The sequence below is a fragment of the Siphateles boraxobius genome, unplaced genomic scaffold (genome assembly GCF_051911475.1).
Source record: "Siphateles boraxobius isolate OS27281-9 unplaced genomic scaffold, OSU_SipBor_1 46, whole genome shotgun sequence".
Lineage (NCBI taxonomy): Eukaryota > Metazoa > Chordata > Actinopteri > Cypriniformes > Leuciscidae > Siphateles > Siphateles boraxobius.
This window is the reverse complement of record NW_027509097.1, coordinates 16984293-17002318: the sequence shown is the minus strand read 5'-3', so window position 1 is coordinate 17002318 and position 18026 is coordinate 16984293. Positions and strand designations below refer to the sequence as shown.

General features: G+C 36.0%; 2 protein-coding genes across 3 annotated transcripts in view; one reads left to right on the top strand and one right to left on the bottom strand.

The window, feature by feature from the left end:
* The window catches only part of arhgap17a (Rho GTPase activating protein 17a), a 31589-nt gene extending 13887 nt beyond the window's left edge, over positions 1-17702 (bottom strand). The window contains exons 1-4 of one of the 2 annotated variants that reach the window (XM_077201092.1): positions 16985-17702; positions 4915-4954; positions 1238-1342; positions 1055-1131 (exon numbers count right to left, since the gene is read on the bottom strand). In XM_077201092.1, the coding sequence (XP_077057207.1) occupies positions 1055-1131; positions 1238-1342; positions 4915-4954; positions 16985-17037 (275 nt within the window). In that variant the 5' untranslated portion in view covers positions 17038-17702. The remainder of the gene's footprint in view (positions 1-1054; positions 1132-1237; positions 1343-4914; positions 4955-16984) is intronic. The other variant, XM_077201091.1, reaches the window with a different exon arrangement.
* The window catches only part of shisa9a (shisa family member 9a), a 736130-nt gene that overhangs the window by 381498 nt on the left and 336606 nt on the right, over positions 1-18026 (top strand). The gene's annotated exons all lie outside the window — the stretch shown is intronic.

Genomic DNA, 18026 nt, shown 5'->3' with positions numbered 1-18026 from the left:
CAGGTTGGTAAGATTTTTGAAAGAAGTCTCTTATGCTCATCAAGGATGCATTTTTTGAAATCAAAAATACAGTAAAAACTAATATTGTGAAATATTATTATTATTTAAAATAAGTGTTTTCTGTTTTAATACATTTTGACATATAATTCACTTCAGTGATGGCAAAGCTGAATTTTCAGCAGTCAATACTCCAGTCTTCAGAAATCATTCCAAGCGGACGTTTACACTACACCGTTATCAACTAAAAACGTGGATTTTTCCAGTTCTATTTTTAGTACATCTTTGCCATGTAAATGTACCTTACATTTTTTTTATTATTATGAATGTTGAAAATAGTTGTTTTTTCTGGAAATGGTGAAATATTTTTTCAGAATTTACTCATGAATACAAAGTTCAAACGAAACGCATGTATTTGAAATAGGAATAAAATATATTTACTGTCACTTTTTATCAGTTTAATGCATCCTTGCAAGTATTGCAATGAAAGTATTCATTTCCTAAAATCTTACTGACTCCAAACTTTTGAAATTAAAAAGTGCACTGACACAATAACACATGTACAAAACCTCTAATATACCTGCACTTATGGTGATTTTTTGCAATATAGACCTTATGCACAGCAGAGTCATCTTTGATTTTTAATGGGAATAGGAGTGAGGCTGTGAGGGATAGACATAAATCTCTTCAGAGGGCTGTACTGTTATTTAATGTGTTTTTGGATTGTTCTTCCGACAAAACACTGCAAAAATATATTTCAAAGAAACTTCAGTACATAAAACTCCAGACATCACGAGCAGTGGAAAACTATAAGTGATCTAGGAGCTTTATACAGCTTTTTACAGAGGATGCCGTTGAAAACACCAAGTCTATCCCTAAGAGCCTCGCTTTCATACCGGTCATGGCGCTGCTCTGAATGTCTATAGTGTTCTTTTGTACAATTATCTCATTCGTATGATCCAATGAGTTTATCCATTAACAATCTAAAAAAATAAAGAACCAGATTTAAAAAAAAAATCTATTTAAATCTATTTAAATGTTGATGTCATCCAATTACCCAATCAGAGACTCCTCCCCCAGCTGGTTCCCACCATCCTGCATGGCCTGTGACAGCGCTGTTAGTGGAAGCTTTTTCTGTGACAGAAAGACAGAGAGTTTGTGACACAATACGTGCAAAGCAGATCAAATATAAAGTGAAGACTGATATTTTGTGCATTCATTAGCACTGTTAAGCCCTTACATGTCTCTTCTCAGCGTCAGTGCCTATCTGCCCCTGCAAACACGCAGTCATTCTTTTGTGCGTGTTGTGTGAAACGACTCGCACCGACTCCATACGCCGCTCAATCTGTGCAGGATAAAACAAGACATCAATAACAACCCACAATCCATATTGAGCCGTGGCTACTGCTCAATGCAAAGTCTGCATGCATTGTGGTGAAAGTAAACAGTCTGTAAAGTGCCTAAGGCATGTTATGTAAAAAAGCAATGGATGCCTCTGTGAGATGAAACAGATTTCATAAATTCAGCATGTCTTGCTTATAGCCTTCACTGGATATTTAACCCTACAGCCTTAGAGTTTGTGTCAATTAACAAGTGTTGCTGATAGAAAGGACTTAAAAGGACACTTGAGTCCTTGAGGGTGTGGTAAGGTCAAACACGATTTATTACACCACTCCCTTTGGAGGCATGAAAAAGATATGTTATGTTGCAGAAAGAAGACAAGTATGACTCATCTGCCCTATTGGGACGCCTAAGATTTAGATGTGTGAGCTCAACACTGGGATGCCATAAATAGAAAATACAGATGCAGGCCAAAGCCTCTTTTTCTACTTCTATCTGTTATATAAAAAAGGGGTGCCAATGATGATGGACCCTTTTCACATTTCCAGGTTCTGAGAAGAAGTCATCGTCAAGGGTAAACTTCTAGTTACGATAGAGACGACAGCAAATATAATTTTTGCATTTGCTCTAAAAATAAAAATAAAAAACATTTGGAAAAACATTTACACGACTTTTCAAAACAGGGGAAAAAATACAGAGAGAAGGATTTAAAATTTGCCGTCACTCTCACAACTGTTGTATTAGAAAGGTAACATAACACAAAGTATAGTATTGTAAATGTGCTATAACTTTTTTTAAAATGAAAATATTAAAAACGTTACTAGATTTAATGATAGAAACACATCATCACAGTCCATGAAAATGGTCTATAAATTAAAAAAGTAAAAAGAAAACAGAAATAAAACAGAAAAGAATTAAACAAATAATTATTCATAATCTTAATAGGCAGTTTAAATTTTTTTACATTTATTTTTTTAAATAATTATAGAATAATTAAAAATAAATTATTTAAATCAAATATAACTAATTTTATAAATAAATAAATATAATCTAACCAGCTCTGAGATGAATGAGAAGACAAAATATATGAAAATAAGACAAAAGGTCTATTCTGAGGGAAAGACTACAATCCCATGAAGCACTGCAAATGATGTAATAAAAATAAACATAACTGACACTATAAAACTACTGATTTATAGTCAGTTGTGCAAGTATAAACTATAAATAATAATTGTAAATATATTGCAAAATATTCATGCAAACATATGACTCGATTACATTATTCACAATGCTTCATGGGAGTGATATGGCGGTGTCATGATAAACTGATTGGTGTATTTCTCTTCAGGATTTTTATCTGTTTTCTTATCTGGAATTTGTCAATTTTTTAAAAATGTTGAAGTTGAAAGTTGCTTTAGCAGAAGCATTTTCCATTCCACTGATAAAAGCTAAATACAGTAAAGACGAGTCATTCTAAACCAATAAATACATCTGCAGCAGAAAGTATTTTGCAATTATTACTACAGGTAAAATTAAATAGCTTGATATGATAGTTTGACCCCCTGCCAGTATACAAAGATTTTCGACTGTGTCTGTTAGAACGGATTGACGACTTCTGACCATGAATAAACTGCTCCAACATTTATAAACTGATAAATCATATTAATAATGTATAACTAAGACCTGACAAAATGTGACCCTGGATCACAAAACCAGTCTTAAGTAGCACAGGTATATTTGTGGGAATAGCCAACAATACATTGTATGGGTAAAAATTATCAATTTTTCTTTTATGCCAAAAATCATTAGGATATTAAGTAAAGATCATGTTCCAAGAAGATATTTTGTAAATTTCCTACCGTAAATGTATAAAACATTTATTTTTGTGAGTGATTGCAGCACAATCACCAACATAAATGGACAACTTTAAAGGCGATTTTCTCAATGTTTCGATTTTTTGCACCCTCAGATTCTCAAATAGTTGTATCTCGGCCAAATATTGTCCTATCCTAACAAACCATACATCAATGGAAAACTTATTTATTCAGATTTCATGTGATGTATAAATCTCAATTTCAAAAAAATTACCCATATGACTGGTTTTTGTCATCCAGGGTCACAAATGTGAAATGATCAAAGTACAATGTTCGGTTGTATTGATTTTGGATTTGACTGGCATTTACTTTTTAATTTATTATGTAGGCTGCTTATATAATCTACATAACCTATAATCTAATAAATTCAGGAAAAAAAGTGCGGGTTTCATCTTGTAAGTTTTGTCAGAGCAGAGGTCCACTGTCTAAGACTTTGAAAACTGACGTCGTGACAGACATGTCAGCTTTTTGATGCGAGCAGGGTGGGCCTGCTCGAACACATGTCAGCCCTGAAAAGAATGTTACTTCAGAACTGTGAGAGCGGTATGACTGAACAAACAGTGAGGATCCGAATATGAGAGAGAGAGAAAAAAAATTCTGACTCATGTTCCAAAAACAGCCTAGTTCAGGAATTCCACAGGCTGGGAGAGGAGATAACCACCTCCTCACACTTCTCTGCCTCCTTTACGTCATAACATTCCCTCACAGCCGTCCCGACGCAGCTGGGTCAAGTGTACATTCCGCTCAGGCGTCTCCGGCATGAGAACCCCATGAGAAGGGGAATCACTGACTGTTAATGTCCGGGCTTTTTCTGCTGAGGGAGATCCTGTTCGAGGGGAGTTGTTTGGATTATCTGGTGTGAGAGGTCTTTAAATGTTTGCCTGTTGCCATTACAGACTAAAAACTGGCAACCAAACGGCAGACTAAACACACAGAAACAATAAGCTTTTTTTGTAATGGAACATTTTATAGAATGTTCAGAAAATGGGGAAACACTACTATAATACTGATTAGTCATTGGCGAAATGAAAACCGCAGGCATGTCCTGTTCGGACAAGCGATTAGGGGAAAACTTGGAAGGGAGCCACTATCCAGACGCTCAAGATTGTCAACAATGTCCCCTGTATGCATCTGTGAGTGGCACGAGTGTAGAAGCCCTGAAGTAACATGGGTGTCCAGACAGCTGAGAATGGCGTGATGGGAAACCGCTGTGAGCCCCGTGCAGAACCCAGAATAAAAACGTGTGTGCCACGGGGGGGGGGGGGGGGGATGTCAGAATAATTTTCTCTTGATGTGTCCAAACATCTCAGAGATAATTTTAGCCGGAGCCGGCTAAGAGCGATAAACAAGCTGTCAAAAAAGCTAGTGGACACAATATCGGTGGAAGTTCAGATAATCAAATCACGTTCCTAGATTTCTAGAAGGTTGTTTTGGCACAATTTCCACAGCAACAAAACTTTTTTTTTTGTACAATTTCACTGGGGACAATATCACAAGACTCAACATGACGCAAACCATTATGCTGACCGTTCAGAAGAGAACATTCTGTCTAATGTGACAAAAATAAATTGCATGGGATGTATTGCTTGACATAAATGAGTTCACCTTTCCCAAACTAGTGACTCACTAGTTTCCCACCATTTCATGCAAGATGGATAAGAGCCAAAGAACAGGAGACAGAGATGGAAAGGAAAGCAGTCACCTGTAACAGGTCATCACTGAGGACCTCGGTTTTCTCCGCTCTGTAAAAGAAGTCAACAGATTTTTAGAATCGAATCCCATATTCATTTAAAGACAAAGCTTGGCCAAAGTTTTGGGACAATATATTAATAATAATAAATTATTATTATTATTAAATACAAATATTAAACAATTTCACTCTAATAAAATTACAGTACTAATATTTAAAGCTGTTTTAATTTATTCATTTTTAAACATTAAACCATTAAGCTTTTATTTTGATGGAAAAACACAACAAGCCCTTAAAGGTCAACTGAGGTGCCATTAAACACGCAGCATTATTCAATGCGTTGAATTTCCACTAAAAAAGGAAGACAGGACGGGACATTATCCCCCTCGTCCCCTTTTTAAAAAGATCCAATAACGTTTTGTTTATGTCATAGCTCGGCCAGAGCCGTTGAGCTCGGTAAAGCCAGTTTCCTCCTAATCTCCATATCGCTTTAAAACACAGCATTCTGTGCAGAGTTCAAATGGGTCCAATACATTTTTGTGGTCTGCGCCGACCTGCGCATTTGATCCACTCTGTGCCATTGTGTCTCAGGACCAGAGCAGACTGTGCGTGCGTGACACTAACGTGAAACCAGACTTCATTCGCCCCAAAGGAAAGCATATTTACACTGTCTGAATCGTTCCCTATCCCCTACATAGTGCACTATGTGTCATTCACTATGTAGAAAATAGTAAATGTGTGAACAAGTGAACGTCTATTTATAGTGTAGGGGCGGGACGCTTCAGATTCTAGAGAGCATTTGATTGGACAGAAATCTGATGAGAAGCTGAAGTCCAGAACGATGTCATCAAAATCACTGATCCATATTGGCAAAAGTGAGAGACAAAGTTTTGAATGCTTATATCTTCTAAATGTGAATATTGTCATTGTTTTTGAGCACACTAGCTTATAGATAACAGTAAGGCTAACATATTCATACTAAAAGACAAAAAACTTAAATTTTGATTTCATGGGGACTTTAAAGCTTCTCTTTTGCTGACAACAGCTGGTAAACAAGTGCCTCTGATTACAAGTTTGGAAAAATGGTTGAAACATGTTGCATTCCCAAATGCACGTTTTAAATGAAACTCAGAGCAGATGTAGAGATAAGTTTCTTTAGAACAACATTTACTGTAAATCAAGCCTATTCCTGACATTGAAAGCAAGTTAGTGCACACACATTAGGAGTAATGGGTAGTGAACACACACACACACACACACACACACACACACACACACACACACACACACACACACACACACACACACACACACACACACACACACACACACACACACACACACACACACACACACACACACACACACACACACACACACACACACAAACACACACACACAAACACACACACACACACACACACACACACATCAAACCGTGGAGAGACACACACACACACACACACACACACACACACCAGGAGCAGTGGGCAGCCATTTTTGCTCTGGTGCCTGGGGAGTGATTGGGGGTTAGGTGCCTTGCTCAATTGTTTCCTGCCGGTATTGAGAGTCGAACACCCAACCTTCAGGTAACCAGTCTGACTCTCTAACCATTAGTCATGACTGCCCTTAAACCTGATCCAACACACCTGTCTGTAATTATCAAATGCTCCTGAAGATCTTAATTAGCTGGATCAGTTGTGTTTGATCAGGGTTGGAGCTGAACTCTGCCGGAAGGTAGATCTCCAGGAACAGGATCCGTGTAGAAACACTAGTAATGGCCAAGTCTAGGAGTAGCCAACAGCTGACAATCCGTCTGATGAAACCAGCTGTCCGAAATGGCATTTACTTTCCCAGGGAATTTTAGCAGGCCACTGCTGGCCTTGTGAACAAATAGTTAAGGCCCTATTAATAGTAAACTAACTTTGACCATGGCACTCTATCAGAGACAGAGAGAATGTGAGAGGACAACACCAGCTCAGTTCACACACACATACATTCTATCACATTACTGTTTCAGAACAATGACTCGGAGACAGGTTGTGTGACCTCACCTAGACCTCCTTAATTATCAGATTAATAGATCAGAAGATCAGAAACGGATATCACTGTGTATGTTCAATCAGACATACTGAAGTATGTGGGAAAAACAATGATAACAGCTGGATATTTATGATTCAAATGGATTTATGATCCTACCAGTTCACATCAACATAAAAACTATCATACAACAAACCACTGCTGAAATGTTTAATGTGTGTGTCGAGTTGGGCCCGTTTCTGTGTCTGAACCTTCTGTTGTGGTAACGTAATATTCGAAAGCATGGAGGACGTCATATTACACAATAATGTAAGCTTGTCTGTTATAACCTAGAGTATTAGATTCCCTGTACACTCTTAATTGTTCTCCAGGAGGAAGACAGTAATCATGCTATTGTTTACAGCTAAGACCTTACTTTACCAGTGTCTTGGAAGTCAGTAACTTATCATAAATATCAAGTTTCCTTAAATTATAACAATTATATAATTATAAATGTATAATAAAGTAAATGTAAATTCTAAAGGTTTGTTTCCTTTAATTATAACAAAATTATTTAAATACTACTGATTGTAATGGAACAATAACATAATTGGTTAGTTGTAAAAGTTACCATATACATTATAGGCTATACCATTTAAAAGTTTGGGATTGGTAAGATTTTTTTATGTTTTTGAAGGACGTCTCTTATGAGGACAACGGATGCATTTATTTTATCAAAAATACAGTACAACAGTAATATTGTGAAATATGATTACAATTTAAAATAACTGCTTTTTGTTTTAATATATTTTTAAATGATGGAAAATCGGAATATTTAGCATCACTACTCCATTCTTCAGTTTCACAAGATCCTTCAGATATCATTCTAATATGCGGATTGGGTGCTCAAAACACGTTTCTTATTATTATCAATGTTTTAAAAATTGTTGTGCTGCTTAATAATTTAGAGGAAGCAATCATACTTTTTAGGATTATTTGATGAATAGAAAGTTAAAAATAACAAAAAGAAATAAAATATTTGTAATATTTATAAAAGTGTCAACAAACAAACCCTTGCTAAATAAATGCATTAATTTCTTTTTAAAAAAATCTTACTGGCCCCAAACTTCTGAGCAGTGTAAAAGTGTATAAAACAATGAAAGTAGCTTTACTGTAAGATACTGTAAACCCTTAGCATCAATTGATAGTGAAAACAGAAGAACGATATTTCCACATATCATTACAATGCATTTTATGCTTATGTTTCTTCTATTTTCGTCAGTGGTTATGTATAAAATGTTTATGTTACATTTTATTTGAGTCAAAGTTTATTGCATTATGTATTGCCATTGTCGCGTATTATACACTAGCTGTTCTAATCATGAATGCTCATGCCCAAAGCCAATGAGTTGTATTTCTTTTTATGATTATTAATTTTATTTTGTTTCAGTTATTCTAAAATCTCCAGATGAAAAAGCATGGCTTTTGTCATTTATTTTATTTACTGTCACATCTGTCACCAGAGCTGGCTTGAGAGTTAATTATGGTAATTTTAAGACTTGTTTAAGACTTATGTTTTCTGTTTGTTATCAAAAAAGTAATAAAACAGTCATTGTATTTATTGAGGAGCAATCAGCATTAGCTTAATTGAGCCTGACTATGTGGTTAAAGCACAATACAGTCTGATTCTGTAGTTTCATGTCTTCCTTTAGTCTGCCATGTTACCCACAAATCTCAGCCCCAGTTCCTCCTCCTGCCAAAACTGCACAGTTGTAACCTCGTGACAGTGGAGGACAGCTGCTTTCAATTAACACAGGAGGGTGAGAAAAAAGGCCTACAAGACTTCAACCAATCCAGATTAAACTCTAAACATCTTGAGTGTGTCTGAATCTGGCTCTTGATGTCACAATGTAAAGAAGAACTGAAAGTAAAAGGTTCCAGAGCTCAGCAAAAAGGATTTATCTGCTATCAAATTGATCAAAATACAGTAAAAACAGTAGTACGGCTACTTTAAATTTCTTCCAAAAAATCTAGCAATTCATTGTTTGCATTCCATCCATTAGGCGTTTTTTAAATTTTTAAATTTATTTTGAGGAATATTAAATCTGTTTTTGTGCAAGTGAGAGGAGAAAAGATACTGTTGCAGAAAACAGCATCTGCCTGGTGCCTATAATTAAGCTGCATAAACATACGTTAACACAAATGTAACTCAAATGGATCATTTCACGAAACCTTATAAAAAAATTCTAATCTGTAAACTGTTTCTGTATGCATTATTGACTAAACAAAGTGTTTTGCTACTTTTTTAAATGACATGAATATGACATTTACATTACATTTACATTTATTTATTAAGCAGACGCTTTTATCCAAAGCGACGTACAAATGAGAACAATAGAAGCAGTTAAACTAACAGTAGGACAACAATACGCAAGTGCTATAACCCCTCTCAGTTTAACTTTAGTGCATTTTCTTTTTTATGACAGCAGAACAACATCAGTTATACACATCATCCCATTTCACAACACAAATATTTGTCTGAAGCAAATGAGTGGGATGACGATGAAATCTATACTAATTTGCTATACGGTTTTTTAAAATAAAAATAACACCATTTTCAATTTGCTGTGTGATTTATGTTGTAGAGCAAAACGTTATGTTACGTTACAAGTAATGTTTTCCACAGACCTTATTTTACTCCTACATTGAAAAACCCGATAGGAAAATCTCAAAGGAACCACTGGCGAATAAGTCTTCCGGGTTCTGACGTCATCCCTGCAGCACTCTATTAAATCCTGTCTAACACTACAACAACTTTTCTCAAAAGGGAATTTCAAAAACAAATTACAAATCCTCATCAGTGTTAGCCAGATAATATTAAAAATGCAGTATTAAGAAACCAAAATATAGCTTGCACTTATCAGGCAGTTCTTAACACTTATTCCTGTTTTCTAATTTAGATTAGGCTTTTAAATTAATGTTAAGTGGCAGATTTAGTAGTGTTTAATGTTTTGCTATGCTAATTTAGACAAGTTTCTGTTATGTTATGCACTTAAATTAAAGAAAACCTTTCCAAGAAATACATTTTTAAATGATTTGTTGTAATCTTGTTGTATGGACTTAAATGAATTTAGTCAAGACTACTAGAAAAAATAGTGTAATTTCCTACTAAAGTTTTGCCATGCCTAAGAAAGAAAATTGTCGGGTTAACTACGTTTAATTTTTTAACGTTTATTTAGACTCTAACGTCCAATGAAAGTTAAACACTTGTGTTCATTTAAATTAAAACCACTTTTAACATAGTAACAAAAAATATTACTTATGTAGGTTTAAGTGTGAGGTTTAAAGAATATATAGTTTACTAAGTGCCCATGCCTAAACACAGTCACCGCTCTGCATAATAGCATAACCACAAAATTCAAAAACATTACAGAAAGTCCTCTAAGTTTCTAACATAACTGACCATCAAACACTAACATTAACGAAAAACACTTTAATCCCTAAATTTACCCTCCTATTAAACTTGATTGAACACATTAAAATAAGTTAAAACAAGAGGCAAATGTTCATTTTTTTAGTGTGTTACCATCATGGTGAGGAGTGGAGCATGAGCTTGGTTTGATAACATTTGTCAAATGTTCGATATTGCCATTGCTACTCAGCAATTTCTATGCTATGCTAATGTTATCAAAGCATTGTGTTACCAACTAGCAAGCTAAAGCTAGCCACATTGTTTAAGTTGAGATTATAACTTTAAAGGTAAATGTATTAAATCGTACACTCAAAAAAGTAAATTTTGCCTCTTGTTAAATTTAATTAATTAAAATAAGCAAAAGTAACACAATTGTTTAATATTTTGTCACAACTTAATTTAATTGTGTTCAATCAACCTAATATATTTAAAACTGAAGTTTACTTAATTCATTTGTGTGAAAACTACATGAATTATTTTTGTTGACAACTAACTTGGCAGTGGATCTGTAGTTCCCAGCATGCTTTGCAAGGGACTGCATTAGGAGGGTAAATTTAGGGATTAAAATGTTATTTTATTTGTTTTTCAGTAAATGTAAAGATGTTGTTAGTTGATGTTAGTATTTAATGTTCAGTTATGTTAGAAACTTAAGAGGACTTTATGTAATGTTTTTGAATTTTGTGGTTACCATTATGCAGAAGAGTGAAGACTGTGTTTACACTGTGGGAACTCAGTATACACTCCATATGCATTAAACCTCAATTGCAGACCTGCGTAAGTCATATCTAATATTACTGTGCGAAAAGATGTTTTAATTAAATCTAATGCTAGTAGCTACTATCATTGGAAGTAACTATTGAGTCAAACTAGCTAAAATTATAATGTTGGATATTTTAGGGAGGACAAAAAATAAATCTGGGTAACTTGACAAAATTCTATCTAGTAGGAATGACACAAATATTTTAGTAGTCTTGACCAAATTAATTTAAGTTCATACAGCAAGATTACAACAAATCATTTCAAACAAATTCGATTTTGTTGGATAAATATAATTCAATTTCGTGGAAAACCTTTCCTTAATTTAATTAAGTTGGTTCAACAGATTATTTTTTTGAGTGTATGAGTACAAAATAAAAATCTTGGGTGCAGAAATCTCTCAGATCTCCTTAAAATGTCTTTATTTGTGTTCGGAAGATGAAGGAAAGTCTTTGAGGGTGAGTAAATGGTAACAGACTTTTTGTTTTTGGGTGAACTAACCCTTTAAAGGCGAAGATTTACAAGGCAGCAAGAACAAGCTTTTCTCCCTATGTTGCCGTGTACGATCACCATGAAAGTTCATTGCAACAGCCACTAGGCAGCGAATTCCAAATGTGCAGCGGAAAGGCGGCTTTACACCAAAACATCTTAAATGTGCTTTATGGAGCTTCTTTGCTTTTTGGTGCCGAAATTGTTGACGTCATTTGTAAGTTGGATAAGAAACCGCTGTAATAGAACTCCACAACATGAGCAGTCTTCTCATCCCAATGTTTTCTCAAGAATGTCATGATGAGGGTCCAGCAGTTTAAACGTTTGTTTAAAACATAATGTACTTTAAACAAAGTCATGTAATTTCAACAAAATTAATTTGATAAAAAATGCGGTGCTTGATTTGGTTTATTTGCTCATTGTCCTGCGCTTTCTTACGGGCTTAGGAGAAAATACAGTACCTTTTATCCCCCCTTACACAAAGTATGTCTTTTAGAATTTGAATATAATTCTTTTATTATTATAATTTAAGTAAGAAATTAAAATTAAAATTTCCAGCCATTTCGACATATCCTTGGTAACCATAAGAGAATACTTTTAAAAACATTAAAAAAGAGCCTAGTGCTAGTGTAGCTAGTAGGGTAGTGTAACGCAAAATTTTGACTCTGGGTTTTTGATTTTATTTTAATTTTAATTTTGTTTCTCATTAACAATTTTGTATACACAGGGCCATTTGTTAAATAATCTGAGAACATGAAAGCCAGTCATTGTCTATTGCCTTGTAAACACAAATGTTTTACATGTGGATAAAAGAGATTCAGCTGGAATTCTCATCTCTTCCTGAATTTATTTTGCGAACAATAAATCACTTCAGTGTGATGCAGAAAGCAGACAAGAAAGCGGTTGAGGGTCAGACGGACGAAAGGAAGGGGGGGGGGGGGGGGTGGGTGTTGAAGTGCTGGGCGCAGGGCTCAGATGGTCCCATGGTTCCTGTGATTGTGAGGAGGCCGTACACTGTGTTCGGCATGCAACCCCTCAAAGGAAATCTCTCCTTATTCTTTTTTAAACAGGAAGTCGTACTGAGGAAGCTTCATTTCTATGAATGAAATCAAAGAATCAACTTTGTGGCAGATCCAGCAATGATCTGGGGTTTAAACTGTGTAATGTAAGATTCTATCTGCAATCTGAACTGCACGCTTGAGCATAACACCGTCCTAAGGCACATTAGTGCCACGTTACCTCACAATTTATCAGAAGACTAGAACCACCTGTCAGTTTGCTGATGATGCACATCTATTGTCTGCTCAGGCTTTTCACTGGCCCCGGGTGCTGTTTGTTTCAGCAAAGAGGAAAAGCAAGATTGTAGGCATTAAAGTAAAAGCATGGCTGTTTTGATTGCCTGTTACAGAAATCAAGCAGTAAATGCAGAGATTTCTACGATGGATACCATATCTACTCTTAATCATCTTTGATTTTTTAAATAAAAATCTGATGCTCAGCTCGTACCATGAATGGACAAAGTGCTTCAGGCCAACCACTAGCCATGTGTTTATTCACTGAATAGAACAGATAATGTAAGATAAAGTATAATTTTATGGTTGATGGATATTCTTTTTAGGATATAAGGTCATCCACAAAAAGGCTAAATTAAATCTGTTCAGCATGTAAAGCAACCGTGGCTCTTTATGAACTTTTTAAAGTCAAAGTGGTAGTTGGACTGTCAATGAAAGGACAGAAATCTCTCAGATTTCATTAAAAATATCTTCATTTGTGTTCCGCAGATGAACAAAAGTATTGATGGTTTGGAACGACATGAGGGTGAGTAAATGATGACAATTAAATTTTTGGTTGAACTAGCTATCCCTTTCTAGCCATCCCTCGCAGAGATGTGTCCTCTGAGCCAGGTGTTTTACCTACACTAACTTATATTTCTGACCGCAATATTTCAACACCAAGAGCCTTTATCCTACAAACATTCACCATGCAGGAATGAATAAATGAATGCAAACAATAAACAGCTATGCATATATAGGACAAATGGCCGCCAATAAATTTGAAGGAAACATACGGAGACATCAATAAAACAATTATTTGTGAATAAAAAGTATTAGCCTACATTTATTTCTTACCAATAACTGTGCACTTTTAAAAGTATCAAATGTTTCTAAAAGTTAAACAAAAAAGTAATACATTTCACCTCAGGCGAACTAATTTGATAGGATTATACACTGGGAATACATCACATCCGGTCAGAGTGTTGCATACGGTGTAGTCGACCAATTTGACCAAGTAAAAAAAAAAGAACGCAACCAAAGCTCTAATAAAGCTAAAGCGGGCCTGTAAATTCCGCAGGTGATCGGGACCCCACGCAGTCCTAGTGCGACTCTCCATAGGAAATTAATGACTTCTGGTCCATCGACTGTTGTTTGTCGTGTGCAGTCCACTATCTCCAACATTCGCATACGATTGTCGCATTTTGTCCCCTAGCGCACGTAACTTTATATGATCTGAATTCCATGCAGCTCCTGCACTACTCTGCGTTGGAAATGAATGGCTTCCAGTTTGGCACTTTGCCATACCTAACACAACAGCTCATTCAGCTCATGGGTATTTATTTGAGGCCCAGTCACAGACATCCATAGTTGTGAATATTACTGATGTAATTGGCTTTGCCTGATGCTTGATATCTGAATTAGGTTGAATTTAAAACCAAATTATGCTTTTTAAGTTCATTACTAGTATGTAGATTTAAAAGTATAATTTCACACCTCAAATTTTATGAAAACACACTGGGCTGTTGTGTGGTGGTGGACGAACTGCCTTCTTTATAGTAGATAGTAATTTTCTGAAGTGACAGATGGCTGTAAAGTTGCTGCCAGGTATTCCAAACTGCAACAAAATTATAAATCATCCCTGAAAGGGAAAGGCCTTGCCCCCAGTTGGGCTTAGTGTGTGTGAACACCAGTAAACTGTTAGCTACTGACATTTCTCTTCTTATGCAGCTCTATTTGTCAATAGGCTAGCAAAGTCTCTGGTGGCTGATCGAATTGCACACATTTAAAGGGAATGAGGCTGAGGACATGGATGCCAAAGTTCAGGTTAACCACCAGTTAAATGAGCTTAGCTCATAGGTAGGTGCATTCCTCCCTGGTTTGTAAAACTATGTGTTGTGATCTCTAAAACTATCTAATCGAGAGAGATTACTGACAGGAATTCTCAGATAGGAATGTTATATGATATGATATCTACCTACAGTTGCGATATATATCGGAGTGAAAAGGCCTCTTGAACAAGAAATGTAGGGTGGGATTGATTTTGTCCATCGGGAATAGATTGGATCATTATCGTGAATCGTGATCTCATGTGAGTGGCAGGCTGTCCTGCCCTCACACCAGTAAACACATCAGAGAAGAGATGTTACTGCAAGAGGGAGGGGAAGTCATTTTCTTTAAAGATTACAAGGACACATGAATTTTAAAAAAAAGATGTGCACAGATAAATAATTGATAATAAATACTGCAATATTCCATAAAAGATAAGAATTGTCCATTTTCATTTCATGGTGACTTTAATTGCTTGAAGTAAACAAACTACTGTTTGGCTTTGGGAGGGATGATTTACAGCAGTAACACCTCCCTGAGAGACCCGTGATCATCTGCCCTGCATGTTGAGAATCAGGCCCATTTACCCTCAAGCAGCCTGAGCAGAATGAAGAATGCAGTTTAAGGCTTTATCAACAGTCCGAGGAGTCAGAAGTGATGACCATGCACATACCATTTCAAAGTAGGATACAAAGTATGAGCTCAAAGCACTCTGCTAGATGACAAACAAAAATTAGAAAGTACAATAGGCACACATAACCTCCAAGAACTGTTTTTTCAAAAAGAGCCCGGGTGTTCTCAATGCACCTATGAACAAGCAACATTTCTGGTATTAATGGAAGTCAGACTTATTTGTCATGGATTCGGTCCTTAAAGCCGGTTCAAGAAATGATTCAACAATTATAACACGTCACGATATCCCCTGCGTGGTAACAGTGGGCTACATGTTCCAATAAAGAAATATGTAGTCACATATTGCTATTTATTACATTATTTGTATTAAATTTTAATAATAGGTGTGTTTATTGTATTTATGTGTGTGTGTGTGTGTGTGTGTGTGTGTGTGTGTGTGTGTGTGTGTGTGTGTGTGTGTGTGTGTGTGTGTGTGTGTGTGTGTGTGATAATTCAGCTCATAAAAAGGTAATTTAAAACCTAAATTTAATTTGTAGTTAATGAATTCTAAAACAAAGAACCGCTCTGACTGATTCATGAGTGAATCGTTCACTCAATTCGTGAACAAATTGTTCAGACCAGCTTTTTTGACAGAACCTACCAATTCATTGCAAAGATCCGACTCAATAGAATGATTCATTCACGAATCAGACACATCTACAGTAGCTTATCAGATACTTTATCTAACAGCATATAAATTCAGAAAGAGATTTGTAATTACAAGGCCATCGTAAATGACTGGCTTAAATATGTTTGTGTTATTTCGCAAATGGCTCTGTGTAGCTTATACAAGAATTGTTAATGTGAAACAAGTAAAATAAATTAAAAACTATTTTAACATGTCCTGTAGTCAGAGAAATTGCGTAACACTGCCATTCAAAATTTGGGGTTGATAAGATATTTAAATGTTTTAAAGAAGTCTCTTATGCCCACAAAGGCTGAATTATTTTATCAAAAATATTACAATTTAAAATAGTTCTGTTTGTTGCAGCCATGACTCAGCTCAAGTCTTTTAGAACCCAACATTATTTGTATTGAATGATTTCTAGAACTAAGAACCGCTATTCTTGAGTGAATCGTTCAGTCGATTCGTGAACGAATTGTTCAGACCGTTTAAAACAGATCAGACCAATTCATTGTAAAGATCCGAGTCAAAAGAATGATTCGTTAACGAATCAGACATATCTAATCTTCAGTAGTTTATCAGATACTTTATCTAACATCATTGTCCCGTTAAGATTTAGTATTAAATAAACACTAACGAGGCCGCAACGAATCCCACTAACAGTTAATAGCCTATTCTTATCAAAAGTAACACATCTAAAAAGTTGAGACTGTGGTCAAACAACTGCGTAATCGTTGTATATAATTTCAAACAACGAGGAAAGTTGACTGTTTAGCAAATTGCTGTTATACTATGTGGTAAATCGAAAATATGTGTTTTAGGCAGCTGGTTAATTCGGCTACCGCCTTGACAACATAACATAACAACAACATATCAAACCATGACAGAGCTGCCCGTGCCCATCCATGAGATGGCAAACCCAGATAAAAACTTTAAATCTGTACTCGCCTGCCAACTGTTTGATTGGCGAGCTGTTTCATCCGATTAAATTGTTTCTTCATTTTAGTGGCGTCGGCCTCAAAACCCAGTTTTTAAAACGTGGAGAGTGTGTTCGTCGATGCCTCATGAGCCGAAAGATCCTTGGCTTGAGCACGATGGCGAAGTCGTGTGGATAATTACATTAAAACAGCCCGGTGTTCGTTTAGCTCAAGCAGCTAGAAAACTAGCCGAACGGGAGAGAAAAAAACAGTAGTGTGGAAAAAAGTTAGCTCCGGTGAGTAGCGGTGCTCGTTTCATGTCACTCCGTGTTGCAACTGCTCTCAAAACCGGGAGTATGTGGTGTTTCCACGTAACGTTATATGCCAGTCCGTGACAATACGGGGGAGAGTGGAAGTGCACGGCAGCGGGCTGATCACTCCATCCGTGTCGGGTCCTGCGTGTGTGTGTGTGTGTGTGTGTGTGTTTCACAGGTCAGATCAACGCAGCTCCAGGTTGATCATGATGCCATTAATGTGGACACAGGGGCTGTCCTGAATCCTACTGCGTTGACTATATAAACATTAAGCTGTCTGTTATGCCCAAAAAGCGGTCTCCCGCTGTTTGAGACACAGCATGAAAGACTACGCAGCGTTCAGTGTCCACTCATATTACATACCTTCTGATGATGACCATAAACTCCCTGAATGGACTTTACGAATTTACATCATAGCGAATCTTAGTGTTCAACCAAAACTGTCCTTCTTTTCTGGTTTTAGTTTTACTACACACACACACACACACACACACACACACACACACACACATATATATATATATATAAAGGTAATTTGCATCTATTTTAAATACTGCATATGCTTTGGCATTATTGTAAAAGCAGAAAATTATGCTAATAAAACTAAAAAAACTGTTGACTTTCTCTCTCTATTCAGAACGTTGACTCATAATTATGCTTGCCACCTGATCCAATCCAATCCACAACAGTCTTTTTCTAATAATTAATTCTAATAATTTCTTCCTCTAATTATATTACGCATGCTTCTAAATGACCGAT